General features: G+C 46.5%; 1 protein-coding gene across 1 annotated transcript in view; it reads left to right on the forward strand.

Annotated features, from left to right (window-relative positions):
- The window catches only part of LOC140198304 (zinc-binding protein A33-like), a 33,807-nt gene extending 16,392 nt beyond the window's left edge, over positions 1 to 17,415 (forward strand). Inside the window, exon 6 of the mRNA XM_072259376.1 lies at positions 16,518 to 17,415. Coding sequence (XP_072115477.1) covers positions 16,518 to 17,050 — 533 coding nt within the window. The 3' untranslated portion in view covers positions 17,051 to 17,415. The remainder of the gene's footprint in view (positions 1 to 16,517) is intronic.
- Positions 17,416 to 27,341: the final 9,926 nt, after the last annotated feature.

Consider the following 27,341-nt stretch of genomic DNA (forward strand, 5'->3'; position numbering starts at 1 on the left):
GCCCCTCATAGAAAAGTTGTGCTGGCATTGGAGATGGTCCAGAGGAGGTTCACATGAATGATTCAGGGAATGAAAAGGTTATCACACGAGTAACACTTGATGGCTCTGGGTCTGTACTCGCTGGAATTCAGAACGATGCGGGTGGATCTCATTGAAACCTTTTGAATGTTGAAAGGCCTAGACAGAGAAGATGCGGAACGGATGTTTCTCATAGTGGGAGAATCTGAGACTTGAGGGCACAGCCTCAGGATAGAGGGGCACCCTTTCAAAACACAAATGAGGAGAAATTTCTTTCACCAAAGGGTGGTGAATTTGTGGAATTTGTTGCCACATGCAGCTGTGGACACCAGGTCGTTGGGTGTATTTAAGGCGGAGATTGATAGGTTCTTGATTGGACGTGGCATCAAAGATTACGGAGAGAAGGCCGGAACCTGGGGTTGAGGAGGAGAAAAAAAACTGATCAGTCATCATTGAATGGTGGAGCAGACTCGATGGGCCAGATGGCCTAATTGTGCTCCTCTGTCTTATGGTCTTGTGCTCTAATATGGTCTTCAGGGAGCTGGAGCCAGATGTACTTCACACAGATGGTGTTCACTGGGAGACTCTGGGTCTCCCAGGACTCCAACATCCAGCATGAAGAACACACAACAGCCAGTTACTACGCGAGGTACACTAAGAGGAAAGAAAAGGGAACTTTAACAGAAGCTTACCCAGAGCCAACGCCTCTTTGGAGCTGAAGTTTCCTTTGAGCCAAAGCCAGACATTCCTACTCTCACCACTGACCTATTTCCAACACTGGTCACCCCAACAATGGCCGCTCCACTTGTCCCTTCTGTACCTGTAAACAAGTGTCGCCAACCTGCTGGAACCTCGTCACTGTGGCCTGTTCCTGCCTCTAATCGGGTCATTGGAATTGAAGTTCATTCCGGCACCAACCCCACCTGTCGGGAAGCATCACTGTCACATGGTCAGCTGGAAATGTCAAATCCCTGAACAGACTGACACAGGGGTAACATATAACCAACACACGGCACTGTTATGTGAACCACTGCATCCTGATCCCATTCACACTGGACAAATACGCCAATGCATGAGTTTGAATCCCAACACAGTCGCTCTGGAATTAACATTCAATGGATGACATTAAAGGGGATAAAATCTGGTATCACTGTGGTGACAGGGATTGTCAGAAAAATTCACAAGTCCTTCGAGCCACTCACCGTGTCTGACCTGTCCGTGACCGCGGTCTGACTGACTCAGCTCTGCCCCCTGCTGGACTCGCGAGTCTCACTGTTGTTATCAAACCACCACATTGAAGCATCGTCAGACTGAGCCCGGACACACCGATCAGCATTGACCTCGCTGAATGATGGGAAAAGATCATGTAACCAGCCTGGCAAATCTCCCTCACACACATGCACAAGCACGATTGATAGATTGTAGTCAGAGCCTCAGCATTGCACAGCATTACACACACACACACACACTCTCTCTCTCTCTCTCACACACACACACACACACTCACATACACACACTCTCTCTCTCACACACACACACACTCTCTCTCTCTCTCACACACACACACACACACACACACACCAACAACGTGATAAATACCCAAACACACCAGCAGACTGGGACACCGTCAGAGACACAGACACAAACTTACATTTAAGAATGAAATCTGCCACCTTTATCCAATCTGCCTGTTTTTGTGGCACTGAACTGCCCTCTGGACTGATGTCACACCAACAGTTCACAGACAGACTCCAGGGTGAGATTCCTCAGGAGGATGATCTGGGAAGGGGTTTGGTAGATGTTGAACCCATGGCCCAACTCATCCATCCGGGCTAAGATGTCTTCCTGTGTAAGTCCCATTTCCGTGTGTTTGTCCCATATCCCTCTAACCATTTCCTATCAGTGTTCCTGTCTAAATTTATTTGAAAATATTTTAATTATACTATAGACCATAAGACTAAGATATAGGAGCAGAATTAGGCCATTTGGCCGATCGAGTCTGCTCCATCTCATCATAGCTGATCCAATTTTCCTCTCAGCTCGAATCTCCTGCCATCTCCCCATATCCCTTCATGCCCTGACCAGTCAAGAATCTATCAACCTCTGACTTAAATATATAAACGTTTGTAGATAAGGGGCCTCCACATCAGCTTGTGGCAAAGAATTCCACAGATTCACCACTCCCTGGCTAAAGAAATTCCTCCACATCTCTGTCCTGAAAGGATGCTTCCCCATTGTGAGACTGTGTCCTCTGGTCTTAGACTCTCCCACCATAGGAAACATCCTCTCCATATCCTCTCTATCAAAGCCTTTCAATGATAGGTTTCAATGAGATCACCCCTCATTCCTCCAAATTCCAGTGAATACAGGCCCAGAGCCATCAAACACTCTTCATATGACAAGCCATTCAACCTGGAATCATTTTCATGAACCTCATTTGAACTCTCTCCAGTTTCAGCTCACCCTTCCTGAGATAAAGGGCGCAAACCTGCTCACAATACTCCAAATAAGGCCTGACCAGTGTTTTATAAAGTTTCAACAATACATCCTTGCTTTTATGTTCTAATCTTCTTGAAATGAATCCTAACATCACATTTACCTTCCTCATCACAGACTCAATCTGCAAATTAACATTTAGGGAATCCTGCTCAAGGACTCCCAAGTCCCTTTGCACCTCAGTTTTCTTTATATTTTCTCTCCATTTAGAAAATAGTCAAGCCTTACATTTCTTCTACCAAAGTGCATGACCATTCACTTTCCAACACTGTATTAAATCTGCCATTTCTTTTCCCATTCTTCAAAACTGTCAAATTCCTTCTGTAGCTTTGCTACTTCCTCAAAAATGCCTGCCTTTCCACCAATCTTCAGATCGTCTGCAAACTTTTCAACGAAGCCATAAATTCTATCATCCAAATAATTGACATACAATGTAAAACGAATCCGTCCCAACACAGACCCCTGTGGAACACCACTAGCCACTGGCAGCCAGCCAGAAAGGGCTCCCTTTATTTGCACGCTTTGCCTTCTGCCAATCAGCCACTGCTTTGTCCATGCTAGGATCTTTCCTGTAATACCGTGAGCTTGTAGCTTGTTAAGTAGCCTCATGTGTGGCATCTTGTCGAAGGCCTTCTGAAAATCCAAGTACACAACATCAACTGATTTTCCTTTGTTTATCTGGCTTGTTATTTCTTCAAAGAATTCCAACAGATTTGTCAGGCAAGATTTTCCCTTGAGGAAACCATGTTGTATACGGCCTATTTTATCATGTGCCTCCAAGTACCCTGACAAGTCCGCTTTAATAATCAACTTCAACATCTCCCCAGCCACTGTCAGACTAACTGGCCCAGAGCTTCCTTTATTCTGCCTCTCTCTTCTTGAACAGTGGAGAGACATTTGCAATTTTCCAGTCTTCCAGAACCATTCCAGAATCTAGTGATTCTTGAAGGGTCATTACGAATGCCTCCACGATCTCTTCAGCCACCTCTTTCAGAACTCTGGCATGTACACCATCTGGTCCAGGTGACAGCTACCTTAAGCTCTTTAAGGTTCTCAATAACTTTCTGTCTAGTAATGGCAACTTCACACACATCATGCCCCCTAACATCTGGAACTTCCACCATACTGCTCGTCTCTTCCACAGTGAAGACTGATGCAAAATATTTCTTTAGTTTGGCCACCCTTTCATTGTCCCCCATTACTACCTCTCCAGCCTTGTTTCCCAGCAGTCTGATATCCACTCTTGCCTCTCTCTAATCCAGAAATTAGGACCTCCCGGGTACTAATTTCTGGATTGCCGTCTGTGGATTGCTGCCAGTGAGGGTAGAAACAGGATGATTTGACGGATAGATGTGTGGCTGAGAAGCTGGTGCAGGCACAGGGCTTCAGGTTCTTGGATCATTGGGATCTCTTCTGGGGGAGGTCTGACCTGTTCAAAAGTGACGGGTTGCACCTGAACCCGAGGGGGACCAGAGCTGTTGGGGAGGGTTTAAACTAATTTGGCAGAGGGGTGGGAACTGGAGTGAAGGGACTCAGGATAGGACGGATGGTAAAAATGTAAAGACAGCGTGCAGTCAGACTGTCAGGAAGAGCAGGCAGGTGATGAGACTCAGTTGCAGCCAACAGGCTGAGTATCAAAACATTAGGGATGCAGAATCAGAAAGGACAGCAAATACGTCCTCAAGGTGTTGTATCTAAATGCACATAGTATAAGAAATAAAGTGGATGATCTTGTTGCACGATTGCCGGTATGATGTTGTAGCCATCACTGAATTGTGGCTGAACCATCACTGAATTGTGGCTGAAGGATGGTTGTAGTTGGGAGCTGATTGTCCAAGGTTACACGTTATATCGGAGTGATAGGAAGGTAGGCAGAGGGGGTGGTGTGGCTCTACTGGTAAAGAATGGCATCAAATCAGTAGAAGGATGTGACACAGGATCGGAAGATGTTGTATACTTGTGGGTTGAGTTAAGAAACTGCAAGGGTAAAAGGACATTGATGGAAGTTACAAACAGGCTTCCCAACAGAGCTGGGAGGTGGACCACAGATTACAACAGGAAATAGAAAAGGCGTGTCAAAAGGGCAATGTTGTGGTAGTCATGGGAGACTTTAACATGCAGGTCAATTGGGAAAATCAGGTTGGTAATGGATCTCAAGATAGTGAGTTTGTTGAAAGCCTAAGAGATGGCTTTTCAGAGCAGTATGTCATTGAGCCTACAAGGGGATCAGCTGTACTGGATTGGCTGTTATGTAATGAACCAGAGGCGATCAGGGAGCTTGAGGTAAAATAACCATCAGGAACCAGTGATCACAGTATGATTGAGTTCAACTTGAAACTGGACAGGGAGAAGGTAAAGTCTGATGTAGCAGTATTCAGTGGAGTAAGGGAAATCACAGTGGTATGAGAGAGGAGTTGGCCAAAGTAAATTGGAAAGAGCTGCTGGCAGGGATGTCAGCAGAGCAGCAATGGTGTGTGTTTCTGGGAAAAATGAGGAATGTGCAGGACATGAGTATTTCTTCATTTCTTTCAACAGTGAAGAAATACTCAAATGGTAAAATAGTCCAACCATGGCTGACAAGGGAAGTCAAAGCTATTGAAAAAGCAAAAGAGAGGGCATACAACAAAGCAAAAATTAGTGGGATGATAGTGGATTGGGAAGTTTTTAAAAACCTACAGAGAGCAACTAAAAAAATCATTGGAAGGGAAAAGATGAAATATAAAAGCAGGCTCGTAAATAATATCAAAGTGGATGGTAAAGATTTTTTTCAAGTATGTTAAAAATAAAAGTGAAATAGGTCCTAGAGTAGATATAGGACCGCTAGAAAATGAGGCAGGAGAAATTACAACAGGGGACAAGGAGATGGCTGGTGAACTGAACGACTATTTTGCAACACTCTTCTCTGTGGAAGACACTAGCAGTATGCCTGATGTTGTTGTGTGTGAAGGAAGAGAAATGGGTGCAGTTACTATTACAAGAGAGAAGGTGCTCAAAAAGCTGAAAGACCTAAAGGTACATAAGTCACCCAGCCCAGATGAACTGCACCCTAGGGTTCTGAGTGAGGTAGTGTTAGAGATTGCAGTGGCATTAGAAATGACCTTTCAAAAATGATTGGACTCTGGCATGGTGCCAGAGAACTGGAAAATTGCCAATGTCACTCCACTCTTTAAGAAAGGAGGAAGGCAGCAGAAAGGAAATTATAGACCAGTTAGCCTGACCTCAGTGGTTGGGAAGATGTTCAAGTCAATTGTTAAGAATAAGGTGATGGGGTACGTGATGACACAGGACAAGATAGTATAAAGTCAGCACAGTTTCCTTTTGGGAAAATCCTGCCTGACGTACCTGTTGGAATTCTTTGAGGAGATTACAAGAAGGATAGATAAAGGGGATGCAGTGGATGTTGTATATTTGGACTTTCAGAAGGCCCTTGTCAAGGTGCCACACGTGAGGCTGTTTCCCACGTTAAGAGCCTGTGGTATTGCAGGAAAGTTACTAACATGGTTAGAGCATTGGCTGATTGGTAGTAGGCAGTGAGTGGGACTAAAAGGATCCTTTTCTGGTTGGCTGCCAGTGACTAGGGGTGTTCTGCAGGGGTCGGTGTTCAGCCCACTTCTTTTTATACTGTGTATCGATGATTTAGATGATGGAATAGATGGCTTTGTTGCCAAGTTTGCAGATGATACGAAAATTGGTGGATGGGCAGATAGTGTTGAGGAAACAGGTAGGATGCAGAAGGGCAGATTAGGAGAATAGGCAAGAAAGTGGCAAATGAAATACAGTGTTGGAAAATGCATGGTCATGCACATTGGTAGTAGAAATAAATGTGCAGACTATTTTCTAAACGGAGAGAAAATCCAAAAATCTGAGATGCACAAGGACTTGGGAGTTCTTGTGCAGAGCACCCTAAAAGTTAACTTGCAGGTTGAGTCAGTGGTGAGGAAGGCAAATGCCATGTTAGCATTAATTTCAAGAGGTCTAGAATACAAGAGCAAAGATGTGACGCTGAGGCTTTATAAGGCACTGGTGAGGCCTCAGATTGAGTATTGTGAACAGTTTTGGACTCCTCAAGATGTATGGCATTGGAGAGGGTCCAGAGGAGGTTCACAAGGATGATTCCAGGAATGAAAGGGTTATCATACAAGGAACGCTTGATGGCTCTGGGTCTGAATTTCAGAAGGATGAGGGCGGGATCTCATTGAAACCTTTCGAATGTTGAAAGGCCTGACAGAGTAGGTGTGGAAAGGATGTTTCCCACTCTGGGAGAGTCCAGGACAAGAAGGCACAGCCTCATGATAGAGGGGCACCCTTTCAGAACAGAGATGCGGAGAAATTTCTTTAGCCAAAGGGTGGTGAGTTTGTAGACTTTGTTGCCACATGCAGCTGTGGAGGCCAGGTCGTTGGGTGTATTTAAGGCAGAGATTGCTAGGTTCTTGAATGGACATGGTTTCAAAGGTTACAGGGAGAAGGCTGGGAACTGGGGTTGAGGAGTAGATAAAAAAAAAATGATCAGCCATGAGTGAATGTCGCAGCAGGATTGACGGGCAGATGGCCTAATTCTGCTCCTGTGTCTTATGGTCTTTCACTCTTTATGTATCTGAAGAAACATTTGTTAATCTTTTTAATATTATTGGCTAACTTAATTTTGTATTCCATCTTTACCTTCCTTATTACTTTTTAGTTGCCTTCTGTTGGTTTTAAAAGTTTCCCAATCCTCCAACTTCCCACAAAATTTTTTTGCTCTTTTATGTGCCCTTTCTTTGGCTTTTATGTTGGCTTTGACTTCTCTTGTTAGCCACAGTTATATCATCTTTCCTTTAGAATACTTCTTCTTTGGGATGTAGAAACATAGAAAGCCTACAGTACAATACAGGCCCTTCAGCCCACAAAGCTGTGCCAAACATGTCCTTATCTGAGAATTTACCGAGGGTTGCCCATAGCCCTCTATTTTTCCATGTACCTGTCCAGGATTCCCTTAAACAACCCTATCTTATCCACCTCCACCACCGTCACTGGCAGCCCATTCCATGTACTCACCACTCTCTGCTTAAAAAAAACTTAGCCCTGACATCTCCTCTGTACCTACTTCCAAGCACTTTAGAACTCTGCCCTCTCGTGTTAGCCATTTCAGCCCTGGGAAAAAGCCTCTGACTATCCACACGATCAATGCCTCTCATCATCTTATACACCTCTATCAGGTCACCTCTCATCGTCCGTCACTCCAAGGAGAAAAGGCTGACTTCACTCAATCTGTTCTCATAAGGCATGCTCCCCAATCCAGGCAACATCTTTGTAAATCTCCTCTGTAACATTACAATGGTTTCCATATCCTTCCTGTAGTGAGGCAACCAGAACTGAACACAGTACTCCAAGTGGGATCTGACCAGGGTCCTATATAGCTACAATATTACTTCTCTAGCTCCTAAACTCAATCCCTTTGTTGATGAAGGCTAATGCACCGTATGCCTTCTTAACCACAGAGTCAACCTGCACATCAGCTTTGAGCATCCTATGGACTCGAACTCCAAGATCTCTCTGATCCTCCACACTGCCAATAGACTTACCATTAATACAGGTTTCCCCCGCCATCCGAAGGTAAAGCGTTCCCAAGAAATGGTTCGTAAGCCGAAATGTCGTAAAGCGAAGAAGCAATTACCATTTATTTATATGAGAAAACTTTTGTGAGTGTTCGCAGATCCAAAAATAACCTACCAAATCATGCCAAATAACACATAAAACCTAAAATAACAGTAACATATAGTAAAAGTGGGAATGATATGATAAATACACAGCCTATATAAAGTAGAAATACTTTTCCACAATCATTACTGAACTGTTCTCCGTAGTGAAAATCTCACGCAAGCGCCGTCGACAGAAAATCTCATGCAAGCGCTGTTGGCAAAAACACTCTCTCCAGTAACCTTTAAGCTATGAAGCTGCCAAATCATACCAAATAACATGTAAAAATACTCAGCCTATATAAAGTAGAAATAATGTATGTACAGTTTAGTATCAGGAGATAACTTGCCGAGCACACGGATGATGGTGTGTTAGACTGAGTTGTCGCAGGTTGGGTGGTGCAGTGGTCCCCACCCTCCAGGCCGCCGAGCGATACATTGCCGAGAGGCACGCAGGGGTCCAGCGGTAGCCGAGAGGTACACAGCACATATGTCAATATGGGTGGAAGTCAGGAACACGAAGGGAGCAGTTAATCTAATGGGGGTATTCTATAGGCCCCCTGGTAGCAGCAGAGATACAGAGGAGCAGATTGGGAGGCAGATTTTGGAAAGGTGCAAAAATAACAGGGTTGTTATCATGGGTGTCTTTAACTTCCCTAATACTGATTGGCACCTGATTAGTTCCAAGGGTTCACATGGGGCAGAGTTTGTTAAGTGTGTCCAGGACGGATTCCTGTCACAGTATGTGGACAGGCCGACCGGGGGAATGCCATACTAGATCTAGTACTAGGTAATGAACCGGGTCAGGTCACAGAACTCACAGTGGGTGAGCACCTGGGGGACAGTGACCACCGTTCCCTGGCCTTTAGCATTATCATGGAAAAGGATAGAATCAGAGTGGACAGAAAAATTTTTAATTGGGGAAAGGCAAATTATGAGGCTATAAGGCTAGAACTTGCGGGTGTGAATTGGGATGATGTTTTTGCAGGGAAATGTACTGTGGACATGTGGTCAATATTTAGAGATCTCTTGCAGGATGATAGGAATAAATTTGTCCCGGTGAGGAAGATAAAGAATGGTAGGGTGAAGGAACCATGGGTGACAAGTGAGGTGGAAAATCTAGTCAGGTGGAAGAAGGCAGCATACATGAGGTTTAGGAAGCAAGGATCAGATGGGTCTATTGAGGAATATAGGGAAGCAAGAAAGGAGCTTAAGAAGGGGCTGAGAAGAGCAAGAAGGGGGCATGAGAAGGCCTTGGCGAGTAGGGTAAAGGAAAACCCCAAGGCATTCTTCAATTATGTGAAGAAAAAAAGGATGACAGGAGTGAAGGTAGGACCGATTAGAGATAAAGGTGGGAAGATGTGCCTGGAGGCTGTGGAAGTGAGTGAGGTCCTCAATGAATACTTCTCTTCGGTATTCACCAATGAGAGGGAACTTGATGATGGTGAGGACACTATGAGTGAGGTTGATGTTCTGGAGCATGTTGATATTAAGGGAGAGGAGGTGTTGGAGTTGTTAAAATACATTAGGACAGATAAGTCCCTGGGGCCTGACGGAATATTCCCCAGGCTGCTCCACGAGGCGAGAGAAGAGACTGCTGAGCCTCTGGCTAGGATCTTTATGTCCTCGTTGTCCACGGGAATGGTACCGGAGGATTGGAGGGAGGCGAATGTTGTTCCCTTGTTCAAAAAAGGTAGTAGGGATAGACCGGGTAATTATAGACCAGTGAGCCTTACGTCTGTGGTGGGAAAGCTGTTGGAAAAGATTCTTATAGATAGGATCTATAGGCATTTAGAGAATCATGGTCTGATCAGGGACAGTCAGCGTGGCTTTGTGAAGGGCAGATCGTTTCTAACAAGCCTGATAGAGTTCTTTGAGGAGGTGACCAGGCATATAGATGAGGGTAGTGCAGTGGATATGATCTATATGGATTTTAGTAAGGCATTTGACAAGGTTCCACATGGTAGGCTTATTCAGAAAGTTAGAAGGCATGGGATCCAGGGAAGTTTGGCCAGATGGATTCAGAATTGGCTTGCCTGTAGATGGCAGAGGGTGGTGGTGGAGGGAGTACATTCAGATTGGAGGATTGTGACTAGTGGTGTCCCACAAGGATCTGTTCTGGGACCTCTACTTTTCGTGATTTTTATTAACGACCTGGATGTGGGGGTAGAAGGGTGGGTTGGTAAGTTTGCAGACGACACAAAGGTTGGTGATGTTGTAGGTACTGTGGAGGATTGTCAAAGATTGCAGAGAGACATTGATAGGATGCAGAAGTGGGCTGAGAAGTGGCAGATGGAGTTCAACCCGGAGAAGTGTGAGGTGGTACACTTTGGAAGGACAAACTCCAAGGCAGAGTACAAAGTAAATGGCAGGATACTTGGTAGTGTGGAGGAGCAAAGGGATCTGGGGGTACATGTCCACAGACCCCTGAAAGTTGCCTCAGAGGTGGATAGGGTAGTTAAGAAAGCTTATGGGGTGTTAGCTTTCATAAGTCGAGGGATAGAGTTTAAGAGTCGCGATGTAATGATGCAGCTCTATAAAACTCTGGTTCGGCCACACTTGGAGTACTGTGTCCCGTTCTGGTCACCTCACTATAGGAAGGATGTGGAAGCATTGGAAAAGGTACAGAGGAGATTTACCAGGATGCTGCCTGGTTTAGAAAGTATGCATTATGATCAGAGATTAAGGGAGCTAGGGCTTTACTCTTTGGACAGAAGGAGGATGAGAGAAGACATGATAGAGGTGTACAAGATGATAAGAGGAATAGATAGAGTGGATAGCCAGCACCTCTTCCCAGGGCACCACTGCTCAATACAAGAGGACATGGCTTTAATGTAAAGGGTCAGAAGTTCAAGGGGATATTAGAGGAAGGTTTTTTACTCAGAGAGTGGTTGGTGTGTGGAATGCACTGCCTGAGCCAGTGGTGGAGGCAGATACACTAGTGAAGTTTAAGAGACTACTAGACAGGTATATGGAGGAATTTAAGGTGGGGGCTTATATGGGAGGCAGGGTTTGAGGGTCGGCACAACATTGTGGGCCAAAGGGCCTGTATTGTGCTGTATTATTCTATGTTCACATCTTTAAGAAAAAAGCCGAAATAAACAAGCTAATTAATTAGGTGCCACCCGACACGTAATTGTCGGCCCAGATCAGTGTCGATTTCCAATTGCGTCATCTCTGCTTGTATAATCTCGCTTGTTCTGGCCTCACCAGCACGTGGCACAGAGAGCAATCCTGAGATCACAACCCTGGAGGTCCTGCCCTTTAACTCAGCACCTAACGCCTTAAACTCCCTTTGCAGAAACTCGTCACTCATCCTACCCATGTCAGTGGTACCAATATGGAGCACAACTTCTGGCTGTTCACCCTCACACTTAAGAATGCTGAGAACTCAATCCGAGATATCCCAGACCCTGGCACCCGGGAGGCAACATCCCATCCGGGAATCTTGTTCTCACCCACAGAGCCTCCAGTCCTTTTCCCCAACTAACAAATCCCCTGTCACCACAGCATGCCTCTTCTCCCCACTTCCCTTCTGAGTCACAGAGGCCGACTCAGTACCAGGGACCCGACCACTGTGACCTTCCTCTGTTAGGTCATCCCCCACCCCAGACAGTATCCAAATTGATATACCTGTTGTTGAGGGGGATGGCCACAGGGGTACTCTGCACTGGCTCCCTAAACCCTTTCCCCTTCCTGTCACCCAGTTTCCGTGTCCTGCACCCTGGGTGTAATTACCTCTCTGTATGTCCTCTCTCTCTCATCCCTTCAGCCTCCTGAATTATCCAGAGTTTATCCAGTTCCAGCTACAACTCCTTAACGTGGTTTGTTAGAAGCTGCAGCTGGATGTACATCTCACAGTTGTAGTCCTCCGGGACACTGAAGGTCTCCCTGCCTTCCCATATCCAGCAAGAGGAGCATTTGTCTATCCTGCCTGGCATCTCTACCGTCCCGGCTGAGCAGATAAAAAGAAGAGAAGTAAAAAATTTGAGCTTTTCTTTCCTTTACTTTCTCTGTGCGAAGCCTCTTTTCACTGAAACCTCGAAGAGCTGAAGCCTCCAGATCACCACTCTGACGATGTCCACGATGGCTGCTGTGTTTGCCCGTCTTGCTTTAATTTGCTCTTCCTAATCAATCCCAGATGCCGATCGGTCACTGGTTGTCCTGCAGCCCCCTAAAAAAACCTTCCCCTCTCACCTTCCCTCTCTGCCCTCTGGTTTTGGACTCCCCCTTCATGGGAAAAAGACCATGACCCTGATTTTATATTCCTCGGTAAGTGGTCACCCCTCAACATCCATCGCTCCAGGGAAATGTCCCCAGCTTATCCAGTCTCTCCTTTTAACCCCAGTCCTCCAGCCATTGTTCCAGCCTCCTGAAGCTTCCTGACCAGCGTAATGACATCTTCCCACAGTCGGGCAACCAGAAATGCACACAATACTCCAAGTGTGGTCTATGATCAACATCAAAGGCCTTGGTGAAGTTCATGTGGACAATACTACCACCCTGTCCTGGCCAATCCTCTCTGTCACCTCTTCAACAAACTGGAATTCGTGAGGCGTGATTTTCCATGCACAACGCCGTGCTGACTGTCCCTGATCAGCCCTTGTCTTTCCAAATGCAGCAGGCAGGATGCAGGGAGGATGTTTCCCCTATCTGAGGAGTCAAGGGTCAGGGGTCACTGTCTCAGGATGGGGTGGACCCTCAGAGGATGGTGTGTCTGGAATTCTCTGCACCGGAGGTTGTGGGGTCTCAGTCATTCAGTTCATTTAAAGTCACAGGGTCATCACTGTACAATATTGAAATCAGCCCTTCGGCCCATCAACTCTGTTCTGACCTATTTAGATCAGTCTCCTTCTGTGCCTTGTCTATTGAAGCATCTGTCTGAGTGTCTCGTAAACACAGTGATTGTATCTGATTCCATCACCTCCTCTGGCAGCAAGTTCCAACATCAAACACTCACTGTTCAAATAAATTCACCTTTAAACTCCTTCCTCTCACCTCAGAGCATGTGATCTGCCATCTGCTCAATCTACACCCTTCATTACATTATATATTTCTGTCAGATCACCCCTCAGCCCATCTACCTGCATTTAGCTCGTACCCTTCTAAACCTTCCCTGTCATCATTTCTCTGTCCCAGGCCTCAACTCCTCTTCTGTGTCAGTTCCACAGGACCCTCAATTCCCCCGTGTTACAGAAGCTGATCGATCTCATTTTCTACCACATTACAGAAGCGAATGTGCTGCAGGTCCTAAAATGCAGAAAGGTCGATAAATCCCCAGGTCCTGATCAAGTGTATCCCAGGACATTGTGGGAAGCTCAGGACAAAAGTGTGGAGCCCTTTTGGAGATATGTGTGTCATTGATAGCTGTGGGTGGGGGGCTGAAAGACTGGAGGGTGACTAATGTAGAAACTTTATTGAAGGTAGGTGTTGGGAAAAGCCTGGGAAGTACAATGATTTACAGTACCAGTGACCCACGTTCACGTCTCATCACTGTCTGTCAGGAGTTTGTACATTCTCCCCGTGTCTGTGTGGATTTCCTCCAGGTTCTCCAGTTTCACAGTCCAAACCCATCCCGGTTGGCAGGTTAATTGGTCATTGTAAGTTGTCCCATGGTGAGGCTCGGATTAAATCAGGGGTTGCTGGGTGATGTGGGTCATTGTAACTTGTCCCATGGTCAGGCTCAGATTAAATCAGGGGTTGCGGGTGGTGAGGGTCATTGTAACTTGTCCCATGGTCAGGCTCAGATTAAATCAGGGGTTGCTGGGTGGTGGGGGTCATTGTAACTTGTCCCATGGTCAGGCTCGGATTAAATCAGGGGTTGCGGGTGGTGGGGGTCAAAGGGCCGGAAGGGCCTATTCTGTGCTGTATCTCAATAAATAAATTACAGCTGATGAAAGTGCAGTAGACATCGTCTCCATGGAGTTTAACGAGGGATTTGACAAGGTAGCAGAGAGTTAGATCACATGGGATACAGTACGATCTGGAATAGGATACAGAACAGTCTGGGTGGAGTCCTGTGACCAGCGGTTGTGCTGCAGGGATCAGTGCTGGGCCCACTGTTTTTCATCATTCATATGAATGATTTGGAGAGAATGTAGCTGAGGTGTTTAGTAGGTTTGTGAAGGACTCTAAAATTGGTGGTTTCACGGACAGTGAAGAGGTTATTTATTTATTTAGATACAGTGTGAAACAGGCCGTCACAGACCAATGACCTGCTCCACCCAGCACCCCAACTATTTAAAACTAGCCTAATCACGGGGCAATGTACAATGACCATTTAACCTACAAACCACTATGTCTCTGTACGAGCGTCACAGAGTGATAGAAACTAACAGCACAGGCCCTTCAGCCCACCTGGTCTGTACTGAAACATTTAAACTTCCTGCTCCCATCAACCTGCACCGGGACCATCGTCCTCCAACTCCTGCCATCCATGTACCTGTCCAAACTTCTCTTAAATGTTTAAATCGAGCTTGCATGTACCACTTACACTGGCAGCTCGTTCCACCTTCTCACAACCCTCGAAATGAAGAATTTTCCCCTCATGTTCCCCTTAAACTTTTCATCTTTCACCCATAACCAATGACCTCTGGTTGTATTCCCACCCAACCTCCGTGGAAAAAGCCTGCTTGCATTTATCCTATCTATACCCCTCATAATTTTGTATACCTCTATCAAATCTCCCCTCAGTCTTCTATGTTACAGGAATAAAGTCCTAAACTATTCAATCTTTCCTTATGACTCAGGTCCTCCAGTCCCAGCTACATCCCTGTAAATTTTACCTGTAACACCACTTTCGATGTATTATGGACCTGTGTTCTCAGATCTGCCGTAGAACAGAGTCCTCAGTGCCCGACCATTCACTGTGTAAGACCTACGCTGGGGTCTTACAGAAGTGCAACAGCTCACACTTGTCTGCATTAAATTCCAGCTGCCACTTTTCAGCCCATTTTTCCAGCTGCTCCAGATCCCACTGCAAGTAATGATGGTCTTCCTCACTGTCCACTCCTCCCCAATCTGAGGGATGAATCAAGAGGACCCAGAGGAAATGCATGAGGTCACAGGGAGACCGTACAAACTCCTAACAGATGGTGTCAGAATTGATCTCTGAACTCCAGAAGGCCGCGAGCTGCAACAGTATTGTGTTATCCAATACATAACCCTGTTGCTCATGGTTTATCCAACGATGAGATCTTGATTAATTGGGTTTCTGGGCCATTGGATGGAAATTGATTTTCATTCAGAGAGATGTGGGTGTTGCATTTTGGAGGGTAAACCAGGACAGGATTACACAGGAATCATTGGGGCCCTGGAGAGTGTTGTTGAACAGAGAGACCAGGAGGTGATTGCCTTCATCAGTCAGAATACTGAGTACAGGAGCTGCGACGTCACGTTATGAGTGTACAAGACATTGGGAAGGCCACATTTGGAGCAGAGTAACACACACAAACTGCTGGAGGAACTCAGCAGGGCAGGCAGCATCTGTGGCAATGAATAAACACTCAGTGATTTGGGCCAAGGTTTCGTGTGTGTTGCTTTGGATTGCCAGCATTGTCAGACTTTCTTGTCTTTATGATTTGGATCACTCTGTACAGGTCTAGTTATCTTTCTACAGGAAGGATCTCATTAACCTGAGAGGATATAAAACGGATTTATAAGGATGTTACTGGGACTGGAGGGTTTGGGTTATAACGAGAGGCTGGACATTCTGGGTCTTTTCTCCTGGAGCTCAGGAGGCTGCCAAAGGAAACTGTAGAGGTGGATACAGTTACAATGATTTAAAAGATGTCTGGACAGGTATGGGGGGTGGGAAAGGGTTAAAGGAATGATGGATAAAAACAGGCAAATGGATCTAGTTTATTAAAGTGAGTTGGTCGGCACGAATGAATTCTGCCTGACCTCCTCTTTAAATGCCTCCAGTGTTCACTCACCCCATCCTCATCTGGATCCAGTTGTTGCTCCACCCCTTCCTCATACCCGTTTCCACTGCTCTCTCCCGTCTTTCTTTCCAATCTTGAGGTAAGGTCTCGGCTGAAACATCGACTGCACATCTCCCTTAAGACATGCTGCTTGACCCGCTGAGATCCTCCAGAATTTTGTGTGTGTTGATCAGGAAAAATCCGCTCTCCATGTAGAGGTAAAACCTCGGGAAGATGCTGGTTGTCCATCCGCTGTGTTTGGGTAAAACCCCGGGAAAGGGTCCTGTCGGCCCCCCGACTGAGCCTGAGGCCGAGCGGCCTCTCCCCCGGTCCTGTCCCGGGGCCGCGCTGCCCGAGTCTCCCCCCGATCCCCGGGGACTCTCTAATTCTCTGCTTCTCCCCCCAGTCTCTGTCACCCTGGATGTGGAAACGGCGAATCCGCGGCTCCAGGTGTCTGAGGATCGGAAGAGTGTGAGATACACCGGGACCTGGAGGGATCTCCCTGACACCGGGAAGAGGTTCACATACTGGGCTTGTGTGCTGGGATCGGAGGGATTCACATCGGGGAGACATTACTGGGAGGTGGAGGTGACGGGGAATCGGCGCTGGGATCTGGGAGTCGCCGCAGAGTCTGTGGAGAGGGAGAGATGGGTCAGACTGAGTCCGGAGACCGGATTCTGGATCATCGGGCGGTCTGATGACGAGATGAGGGTTCTCACCTCCCCTCAGTCCCGTCTCCCTGCCGGTCCCATCCCCGGGAGGGTGGGAGTTTATCTCAGTTACCAGTCCGGGACAGTTTCATTTTACAACCCGGAGACCAAGTCCCATCTCCACACCTTCACTGGGAATAAATTCACGGGGAAACTTTATCCTTTCTTCTGGATCGGATATAGAAACGAGTGTCTGAGAATCTGCTCTGGTTCCGCTCCGGGTCTGTAAACGAGTTGGGTCCCGGGACCGGCGTCAGGAGGAAGTCAGTGTAAATATAAATGTGCGGAGAGTGAAATAAACACGATGTGAGAATTATCGATCCATTAATTTTAACTCGTTCACCGCATCCGTCAACGGGACAGAAACACCGCGGATTCAGCAGCAGCCGCGGGCGGCGGGTCCTGAGCTCCCCGGCTCCCCCGGGTGCTAAAGTCCACCCGCACCGGGACAGGTGAAGTGGGACAAGTGGCGGTGGTGCTGACTGGGAGAGGGAGGTCAGGGCGACTCTTGCGGAGCCGGGACATGTGATGGTAACAGGCTGGAGAATCTCAGCGTGTCGGGCAGCATCTATAGAGGGAAATGGATAATTGATACGTTGGTTCTGCGCCCTTCAGTTGGGCTGAAAAGAAAAGGAGAGGTGACCGGTGTGGAATGATGAAGAGAAGGGTGGGTTAAGAGCTGGCGGGTGATGGGTGGATCCATGTGGGGAGCTGATAGACAGAGGAGGGAGGGGTAGAGGGTGGACATGTGTCAGAAGCTGGGAGGTGAGAGGTGGCAGTGACAAAGATGATGGAATCTGTTAGGAGAGGAAAGTAGAGCCCAGAATAAAGGGAAGGAGGTGGGGGGAGTGTTTGGGGGATGGGCAGACAGGGAGTGTGGGGAGGAGGGGGAAGAGACAGGGTGATGGGGGTTGGTGGATCAGGAGGGCAGAGAGAATTAAAAAGGAAAAGTGACAGAGAGGGTGAGGGAGTAAATACGGGAAGTTTGACAATTTGATGTTCATGCCGCTAGGTTGCAGGCTGCCCAGATGAATGAGACAAATAGAACCAGGATCCCAGAAGGGATCAGTTAGTTGGTTCAAACCTATTTTTGTTTGAGGAAATGCAGGAAACGTGCATCACATCAGTCTGAATCCCTGGAGTTCGTATTCCATGCCAATTCCCTCTCCTGGAATCTCCACCTATCACCTGCCACCTTGTACATCTTCCTCACATTCCCCCACCTTCTCACTCTGACTTCTCCCCTCCCCTTCCAATCCTGCTGAAGGGTTTCAGCCTGAAACACTGACTGTATTCCCTTCCATAGATGCCGCATGGCCTGCTGACTTCCCCACACAAAATGCTGGAGGAACTCAGCAGTCCAGGCAGCATGGATGGGAAAAAGCACAGTCGAGGTTTTGGACCGAGACCCTTCAGCAGGACTGGAGAAAAAACAAAGCTGAGGAGTAGATATAGAAGTTTGGGGGGAGGGAAGAGAGAAACACCAGGTGACAGGTGAAATCTGCAGGGAGAGGGATGAAGTAAAGAGCTGGGAAGAGATTGGTGAAAGAAACAGAAGGCCACGGAAGAAAGAAAAAGGGGGAAGAGCACCAGAGGGAGGTGATGGGTGGGCGAGGAGATCAGCTGAGGGAGAGAAAATGGTGAAGGAGGAAGGGTGGAGGGCATTACTGGAAGTTGGAGAAATCGATATTCATGCCATCAGGTTGGAGGCTATGCAAACGTAATACAAAATGTTTAACTTAAGTGTTGCCTCATCAGGACAGTGGAGGAGGTCATTGGTGCACATGTCGGAATGGGAAGTGGAATTAAAATGAGTGGCCACTGGGAGATACCGCTTGTTCTGGTGGACGGAGTGTAGGTGCTCGCTGAAGTGGTCTCCCAATCTACGTCGGGTCTCACAGATATACAGGAGGCTACACTGGGAGCACAGAACACAGTAAATGACCCCAACAGAAGTGTCACCCATGTTAATTCCACTTCCCATTCCCATTCCAGTACGTCATCTCCCAGTGGCCACCCATTTGAATTGAGAGAGAGAGAGATATTAATTATTCTATGGTCGCCAACCAGTCGATCACAATCGACCAGTCGATCTTTGAGACTTTCCCAGTAGATCCCGAAGAAAAAAAATGAAAAATGTGCACTGGGCAGAAAAGACCAGAAATAAAACCCCACAACCCCAGAAACAACCTCTCTTTACAAACAGCGGGAGTATTGCTATATTACCAATATCCTCATTGGTGTTAATTTACCTTTATAATGCTCACATTACCACATTTCTCCCCCTTTAAATTCCAACATTCCCCAAATGTAAAAGAACTGGGAAACAAAAAGCAGTGGTGTCATTAGCTTGCGTACCCCTGAAACTTATACTAGTATCTCAGTAACAGTTTACCAATACAAAACACCTGAAAAATGTGGCAGATTCAAAATTCAGTCTAACAAAGGAAACTGTCCATTGAAATATTCAGTCTGTCAGGAGGTTTGCGAGGGCGCTGTGCTGCAACAGATGACAATTATTAAATCTTCTATTTGTAAGTACGGAGCTGTCTTACTGACAGACACCTCACAGACTGGATGTCTGTAGTTATGAGCCAAATTTCAGGGAACTAGCAGAAAGTATTCAGCCCCAGAAATCACACTGAGTGCAAGTCAATTTTTATTGCTTTATTTTTATTCCAAGGGGGAGGGGGGGGTAAAAAACCCAGAGGATGGGTAAGGGGATTAGTCCAAGGGACAGAGGGAGAAAAATGAGAGAGAGAGAAAGAATGTGTGTATATAAATAAATAACGGATGGGGTACGAGGGGGAGGTGGGGCATTAGCGGAAGTTAGAGAAGTCAATGTTCATGCCATCCTTAGCGGAAGTTGAACATTGACTTCTCTAACTTCCGCTAATGCCCCACCTCCCCCTCGTACCCCATCCGTTATTTATTTATACACACATTCTTTCTCTCTCTCTCCTTTTTATCCCTCTGTCCCTCTGACTATACCCCTTGCCCATCCTCTGGGTTTCCCCCCGCCCTTGTCTTTCTCCCCGGACCTCCTGTCCTATGATCCTCTCATATCCCTTTGCCAATCACCTGTCCAGCTCTTGGCTCCATCCCTCCCCCTCCTGTCTTCTCCTATCATTTTGGATCTCCCCCTCCCCCTCCTGCTTTCAAATCTCTTACTAACTCTTCCTTCAGTTAGTCGTGACGAAGGGTCTCGGCCTGAAACGGCGACTGTACCTCTTCCTGGAGATGCTGCCTGGCCTGCTGCGTTCACCAGCAACTTTGATGTGTGTTGAGGGTATATATGTGTGTGTGATTGGGTGAAGGGATTTGGAATGTAAGTCTCTCGCTTATTCCGGAGCAGGAGGTGGCGGTAATGCACCATTAAGCTGGGTGTCAACCGCCGTAAAACAAGACGGAGAAGAAAAGGAAGAAAGGGTTGTGGGATTTTACTTACAGTCTTTTCTGCCCGGTGCGCTTCCGTGAGTCGAGGTCGATCTTGCTTTTCACTAAGGCCGAGGTAGGGGATCTTGGGCTTAAAAAGGTTGGCGACCACTATGTTAATAGAATACTAACCTTAATAAACAATGTTTAACAATATTGTTAAGAACAAATTTATATGGATGACACCACACGGAATGTAGTAGCTTAAGTCGCTCATTTTTCAAGGACATTCAGTGGCAGTAAATGTTGGTCCTGCTGTTGGAGCCCACATTCCGTAAACAATAAATTCTTGCCCCTGTCCCCCACCGCCACTGAGAGTTGCCTCATTTTCTTTCCGCTCCTCCTGCTGTACCAGTTCCCGCCAGCAGGTGGGGATCCTGCTCCGTGAAACTGCGCAGGTCTCTGGGCCGCCCGTCACCGCCACCCTGTGGTTAAATGTGGCACTGCAATGAACTGAACTCCAAACATCCATCATTAATGAAAACTATGTACAGTAATGTCATTTCCAGTACACAAGTGTAAACGAGAGCGAAATAATTGTCACTCCGGATCCGATTCAGCTAAGAAAAAGCGCAAAACATAAAGAACGATTGAGCAACGGCCAATCGGCGATCCGAAGCATGAAAAATCGTTCAGTGACGTGAGGCTTCAGTCAGAGAAAGAAAAAAGCTGTAGGTAGATTTTATTCCCTTCACAGTTTATTGATTGTTTTTCCTTTATATTTGTTCAGTTAGGATTGCTGGGCAGGATAGTACAATGCTCTTCTTGGTAGTTTGTGGGAAGGCAGGGAGATCTTTAGTGTCCCTGACAACTTCACCTGCGAGAAGTGCATCCAGCTGCAGCTTCTAGCAATCCACGGTAAGGAGTTGAACCTGGAACTGAATGAACACCGGATCATTCAGGAGGCTGAGGGGGTGACAGCTAGGACATATAGACAGGTAGTTACACCCAGGCTGCAGAATACAGGAAACTAGGTGACTTCCCTCAAGAGTATCACCGTGGCAATCCCCCTCAAGAGTACCACTGTGGACATCCAAAATATCAACTTTGGATATCGTTCGGAGGTGGGGGGATTACCATAGAAACTACAGCACAGAAACAGGACTTTTGGCCCTTCTTGGCTGTGCCGAACCATTTTCTGCCTAGTCCCACTGACCTGCACACGGACCATATCCCTCCGTACACCTCCCATCCATGTATCTGTCCAATTTATTCTTAAATATTAAAAAAGAACCCGCATTAACCACCTCATCTGGCAGCTCATTCCACACTCCCACCACTCTGTGTGAAGAAGCCCCCCCAATGTTCCCTTTAAACTTTTCCCCCCTCACTCTTAACCCATGTCATCTGTTTTTTCTCTCCCCTTGCCTCAGTGGAAAACGCCTGCTTGCATTCACTCTATCTATACCCATCATAATTTTATATACCTCTATCAAACCTCCACTCATTCTTCTACACTCCAGGGAATAAATCCTAACCTATTCAACCTTTCTCTGTAACTCAGTTTCTCAAGTCCAGGCAACATCCCTGCAAACCTTCTCTGCACTCTTTCAACCTTATTTATATCCTTCCTGTAATTTGGTGACCAAAACTGAACACAATACTCCAGATTCAGCCTCACCAATGTCTTATACAACCTCATCATAACATTCCAGCTCTTATACTCAATACTTTGATTAATAAAGGCCAATATACCAAAAGCTCTCTTTGTGACCCTATCTACTTGTGACGCCACTTTTAGGGAATTTTGTATCTGTATTCTCAGATCCCTCTGTTCTACTGCACTCCTCAGTGCCTTACCATTAACCCTGTATGTTCTACCTTCATTTGTCCTTCCAACATGCAATACCTCACACTTGTCTGTATTAATCTCCATCTGCCATTTTTCAGCCCATTTTTCCAGCTGGTCCAAGTCCCTCTGCAGGTTCTGAAAACCTTCCTCACTGTCTACTACACCTCCAATCTTTGTATCATCGGCAAATTTGCTGATCCAATTTACCACATTATCATCCAGATCATTGATATAGATGACAAATAACAATGGACCCAGCACTGATCCCTGTGGCACACCACTAGTCACAGGCCTCCACTCAGAGAAGCAATTCTCTACCACCACTCTTTGGCTTCTTCCATTGAGCCAATGTCTAATCCAATTTACCACCTCTCCATGTAGACCGAGCGACTGAATTTTCCTAACAAACCTCCCATGCGGGACCTTGTCAAAGGCCTTACTGAAGTCCATGTAGACAATATCCACTGCCTTCTGTCATCCACTTTCATGGTAACCTCCTCGAAAAACTCCAATAGATTGGTCAAACATGACCTACCACGCACAAAGCCATGTTGACTCTCCCTAATAAGTCCCTGTCCATCCAAATGCTTGTAGATTCTGTCTCTTAGTACTCCCTCCAATAACTTACCTTCTACTAACGTTAAACTCACCGGCCTATCATTTCCCGGATTACTTTTCGATCCTTTTTTAAACTTCGGAACAACATGAGCCACTCTCCAATCCTCCGGCACCTCACCCGTAGACAGCGACATTTTAAATATTTCTGCCAGGGCCCCGCAAATTCAACACTAGTCTCCTTCAAAGTCCGAGGGAACATTGTCAGGTCCCGGGGATTTACCCACTTTAATTTTCCTCAAGACAGCAAGCACCTCCTCCTTTTCAATCTGTACAGTTTCCGTGATCTCACTACTTGATTCCCTCAATTCCACAGACTTCATACCAGTTTCCTTAGTAAATACAGACGCAAAAAACCTATTTAAGATCTCCCCCATTTCCTTTGGTTCCGCACATAGCCGACCACTCTGATCTTCAAGAGGACCAATTTTATCCCTTACAATCCTTTTGCTCTTAATATACCTGTAAAAGCTCTTTGGATTATCCTTCACTTTGACTGCCAAGGCAACCTCATGTCTTCTTTTAGCCCTCCTGATTACTTTCTTAAGTATTTTCTTGCACTTCTTATACTCCTCAAGCACCTGATTTACTCCCTGTTTCCTAAACCTTTCATACAACTTCCTCTTCTTCTTTATCAGAGTTGCAATATCCCTTGAGAACCAAGGTTCCTTATTCCTATTCAATTTGCCTTTAATCCTGACAGGAACATACAAACTCTGCACTCTCAAAATTTCCCCTTTGAAGGCTTCCCATCTACCAATCACATCTTTGCGAGAGAACAATCTGTCCCAATCCATGGTTTTTAGGTCCTTTCTCATTTCTTCAAATTTGGCCTTTTTCCAGTTCAGAACCTCAACCCTAGGGCCAGATCTATCCTTGTCCATGATCAAATTGAAACTAATGGTGTTATGATCACTGGAACCAAAGTGCTCCCCTACACAGACTTCCGTCACTTGTCCTAACTCGTTTCCTAACAGGAGATCCAATATTGCATCCCCTCTAGTTAGTCCCTCTATATACTGATTTAGAAAACTTTCCTGAACACATTTTACAAACTCTAAACCATCTAGACCCCTAACAGTATGGGAGTCTCAATCAATGTATGGAAAATTAAAATCCCCTACCACCACAACTTTATGTTTCCTGCAGTTGCCTGCTATCTCTCTGCAGATTTGCTCTTCCAAGTCTCGTTGACTATTGGGTGGTCTGCAATACAATCCCACTAATGTGGCCATACCTTTCCTGTTTCTCAGCTCCACCCATAACATAGAAACAAAGAAAATAGGTGCAGGAGTAGGCCATTCGGCCCTTTGAGCCTGCACCACCATTTATTATGATCATGGCTGATCATGCAACTCAGAACCCCGCCCCAGCCTTCCCTCCATACCCCCTGACCCCCGTAGCCACAAGGGCCATATCTAACTCCCTCTTAAATATAGCCAATGAACTGGCCTCAACTGTTTCCTGTGGCAGAGAATTCCACAGATTCACCACTCTCTGTGTGAAGAAGTTTTTCCTAATCTCAGTCCTAAAAGGCTTCCCCTCTATCCTCAAACTGTGGCCCCTCGTTCTGGACTTCCCCAACATCGGGAACAATCTTTCTGCATCTAGCCTGTCCAATCCCTTTAGGATCTTATACGTTTCAATCAGATCCCCCCTCAATCTTATAAATTCCAACGAGTACAAGCCCAGTTCATCCAGTCTTTCTTCATATGAAAGTCCTGCCATCCCAGGAGTCAATCTGGTGAACCTTCTTTGTACTCCCTCTATGGCAAGGATGTCTTTCCTCAGATTAGGGGACCAAAACTGCACACAATACTCCAGGTGTGGTCTCACCAAGGCCTTGTACAACTGCAGTAGTACCTCCCTGCTCCTGTACTCGAATCCTCTCGCTATAAGTGCCAGCATACCATTCACCTTTTTCACCGCCTGCTGTACCTGCATGCCCACTTTCAATGACTGGTGTATAATGACACCCAGGTCTCGTTGCACCTCCCATTTTCCTAATTGGCCACCATTCATATAATAATCTGTTTTCCTACTTTTGCCACCAAAGTGGATAACTTCACATTTATCCACATTAAATTGCATCTGCCATGAATTTGCCCACTCACCCAACCTATCCAAGTCACCCTGCATCCTCTTAGCATCCTCCTCACAGCTAACACTGCCACCCAGCTTCGTGTCATCCGCAAACTTGGAGATGCTGCATTTAATTCCCTCATCCAAGTCATTAATATATATTGTAAACAACTGGGGTCCCAGCACCGAGCCTTGCGGTACCCCACTAGTCACCGCCTGCCATTCTGAAAAGGTCCCGTTTATTCCCACTCTTTGCTTCCTGTCTGCTAACCAATTCTCCACCCACACCAATACCTTACCCCCAATACCATGTGCTTTAAGTTTGTACACTAATCTCCTGTGTGGGACCTTGTCAAAAGCCTTTTGAAAATCCAAATATACCACATCCACTGGTTCTCCCCTATCCACTCTACTAGTTACACCCTCAAAAAATTCTATGAGATTCGTCAGACATGATTTTCCTTTCACAAATCCATGCTGACTTTGTCTGATCATTTCACCGCTTTCCAAATGTGCTGTTATCACATCCTTGATAACAGACTCCAGCAGTTTTCCCACCACCGACGTTAGGCTAACCGGTCTATAATTCCACAGTTTCTCTCTCCCTCCTTTTTTAAAAAGTGGAGTTACATTACCCACCCTCCAATCCTCAGGAACTAGTCCAGAATCTAACGAGTTTTGAAAAATTATCACAAATGCATCCACTATTTCTTGGGCTACTTCCTTAAGCACTCTAGGATGCAGACCATCTGGCCCTGGGGATTTATCTGCCTTCAATCCCTTCAATTTACCTAACACCACTTCCCTACTAACATGTATTTCGCTCAGTTCCTCCAAGGACTCAGTAGACAAGCCCTCTAATCTGTCCAGCCTGAGCACTGCTGTAATATTTTCCCTAACAAGCAATGCTACTCCCCCACCTTTCATTCCTCTGCCTCGATCACATCTGAAACATCAGAACCCTGGAATATTAAGCTGCCAGTCCTGCCCCTCCTGTAGCCAAGTTTCACTAATTGCTATAACGTCATAATTCCATGTGTCAATCCACGCTCTCAACTCATCCGCCTTCCCGGCAATACTCCTAGCATTGAAATATATACACCTCAGAAGATTTTTACCACCACTCACAACCTTTCTATCAGCGGATTTGCTTGAACTTTCAACATCATTTATTTTCACCCCAGCCACACTGTCAGCTCTGGCACTCTGGTTCCCATCCCACTGCAAATCTAGTTTAAATCCTCCCCAATAGCACTAACAAACCTTCCTGAAAGGATATTGGTCCCCCTGTAGTTCAAGTGTAACCCGTCTCTTTTGTACAGGTCCCACCTGCCCCAGAAGAGGTCCCAATAATCCTGAAATCTGAAACCCTGCCCCCTACACCAGTTCCTCAGCCACTTGTTCATCCTCCAGAGCATCCTATTCCTACCCTCACTGGCACCTAGCACAGGTAGCAATCCTGAGATTATCACCCTCAGGGTCCTGCTTTTCAACTTCCTACCAAGCTCTCTATACTCACTCTCCAGGACCTCCTCACTCTTCCTTGCTATGTCATTGGTACTGATGTGCACCACGACATCTGGCTGGTCACCCTCCCACTTCAGAATGTCATGCAAGCGATCAGAGACATCCTTGACCCTGGCACCCGGGAGGCAACAAACCATCCTGGATTCTGTCACGATCACAGAACCTCCTATCCGCACCTCTAACTATCGAGTCCTCTATCACTACCGCTCTCCTCTTTTCCCCCCCTCCCTTCTGCACTGCAGAGCCAGACTCAGTGCCAGAGATCTGGCTACTGCAGCTTGTCCCAGGTGAGTCATCCCCCCCAACAGTATCCAATGTGGTATACTTGTTGTTGAGGGGAATGGCCACAAGAGAACCCTGCTCTGCCCGCCCTTTCCTCTTCCCTCGCCTGACAGTGACCCAATTTCCTGTCCTCTGCTCCTTTGGCGTAACTACCTCCCTGTAGCTACGATCTATAATCTCCTCATTCTCCCGAATGATCCGCAGGTCATCCAGCTCCTGCTCCAGTTCCCTAACGCGGTTTGTCAGGAGCTGCAGCTGGATGCACTTCCTGCAGGTGTCGTTGTCAGGGACATCAGAGGGCTCCCTGACTTCCCACATCCTGCAAGAGGAGCATTCCAACATCCTGCCTGGCATTCTCTCTACTCTAAACAATCTGAACAAAAAACTTACTGGAACCTACCCTGGCCTCTGCCTGTTCTCGCCGTAGCCTGTTGAGCCAAAGCCGTCCCACTCTGACTCAGTCCACTCCGACGATGGCCGCTGCATATGGAGGTCTGCTTTTAAACCTTGGCGCGCTACGTCACGCGCCTGCTCAGTGCAGACCCTTCTCCCCGAGTAGTTTTTAAAAAAATGACTTTTTCTACCCGATTTCTTCCACTCTTCTTCTCAGCTGCTTGCTTCGACTGAAACGTCGCAGAGAAACGTCAAAGCGGTCATGTCTCTGGCACAGAGTCTGGCTCTGACTCAGAAGGGAATGGGAGAGAAGAGGCAGACTGTGGTAATAGGGAATCATTAGTTAGGGGAACAGAAAGACGTCTATAGACAAGAACAAGGTTCCCAGGTGATA

Source organism: Mobula birostris, chromosome 5 (assembly GCF_030028105.1).
Source record: "Mobula birostris isolate sMobBir1 chromosome 5, sMobBir1.hap1, whole genome shotgun sequence".
NCBI classification, from domain to species: Eukaryota; Metazoa; Chordata; class Chondrichthyes; order Myliobatiformes; family Myliobatidae; genus Mobula; species Mobula birostris.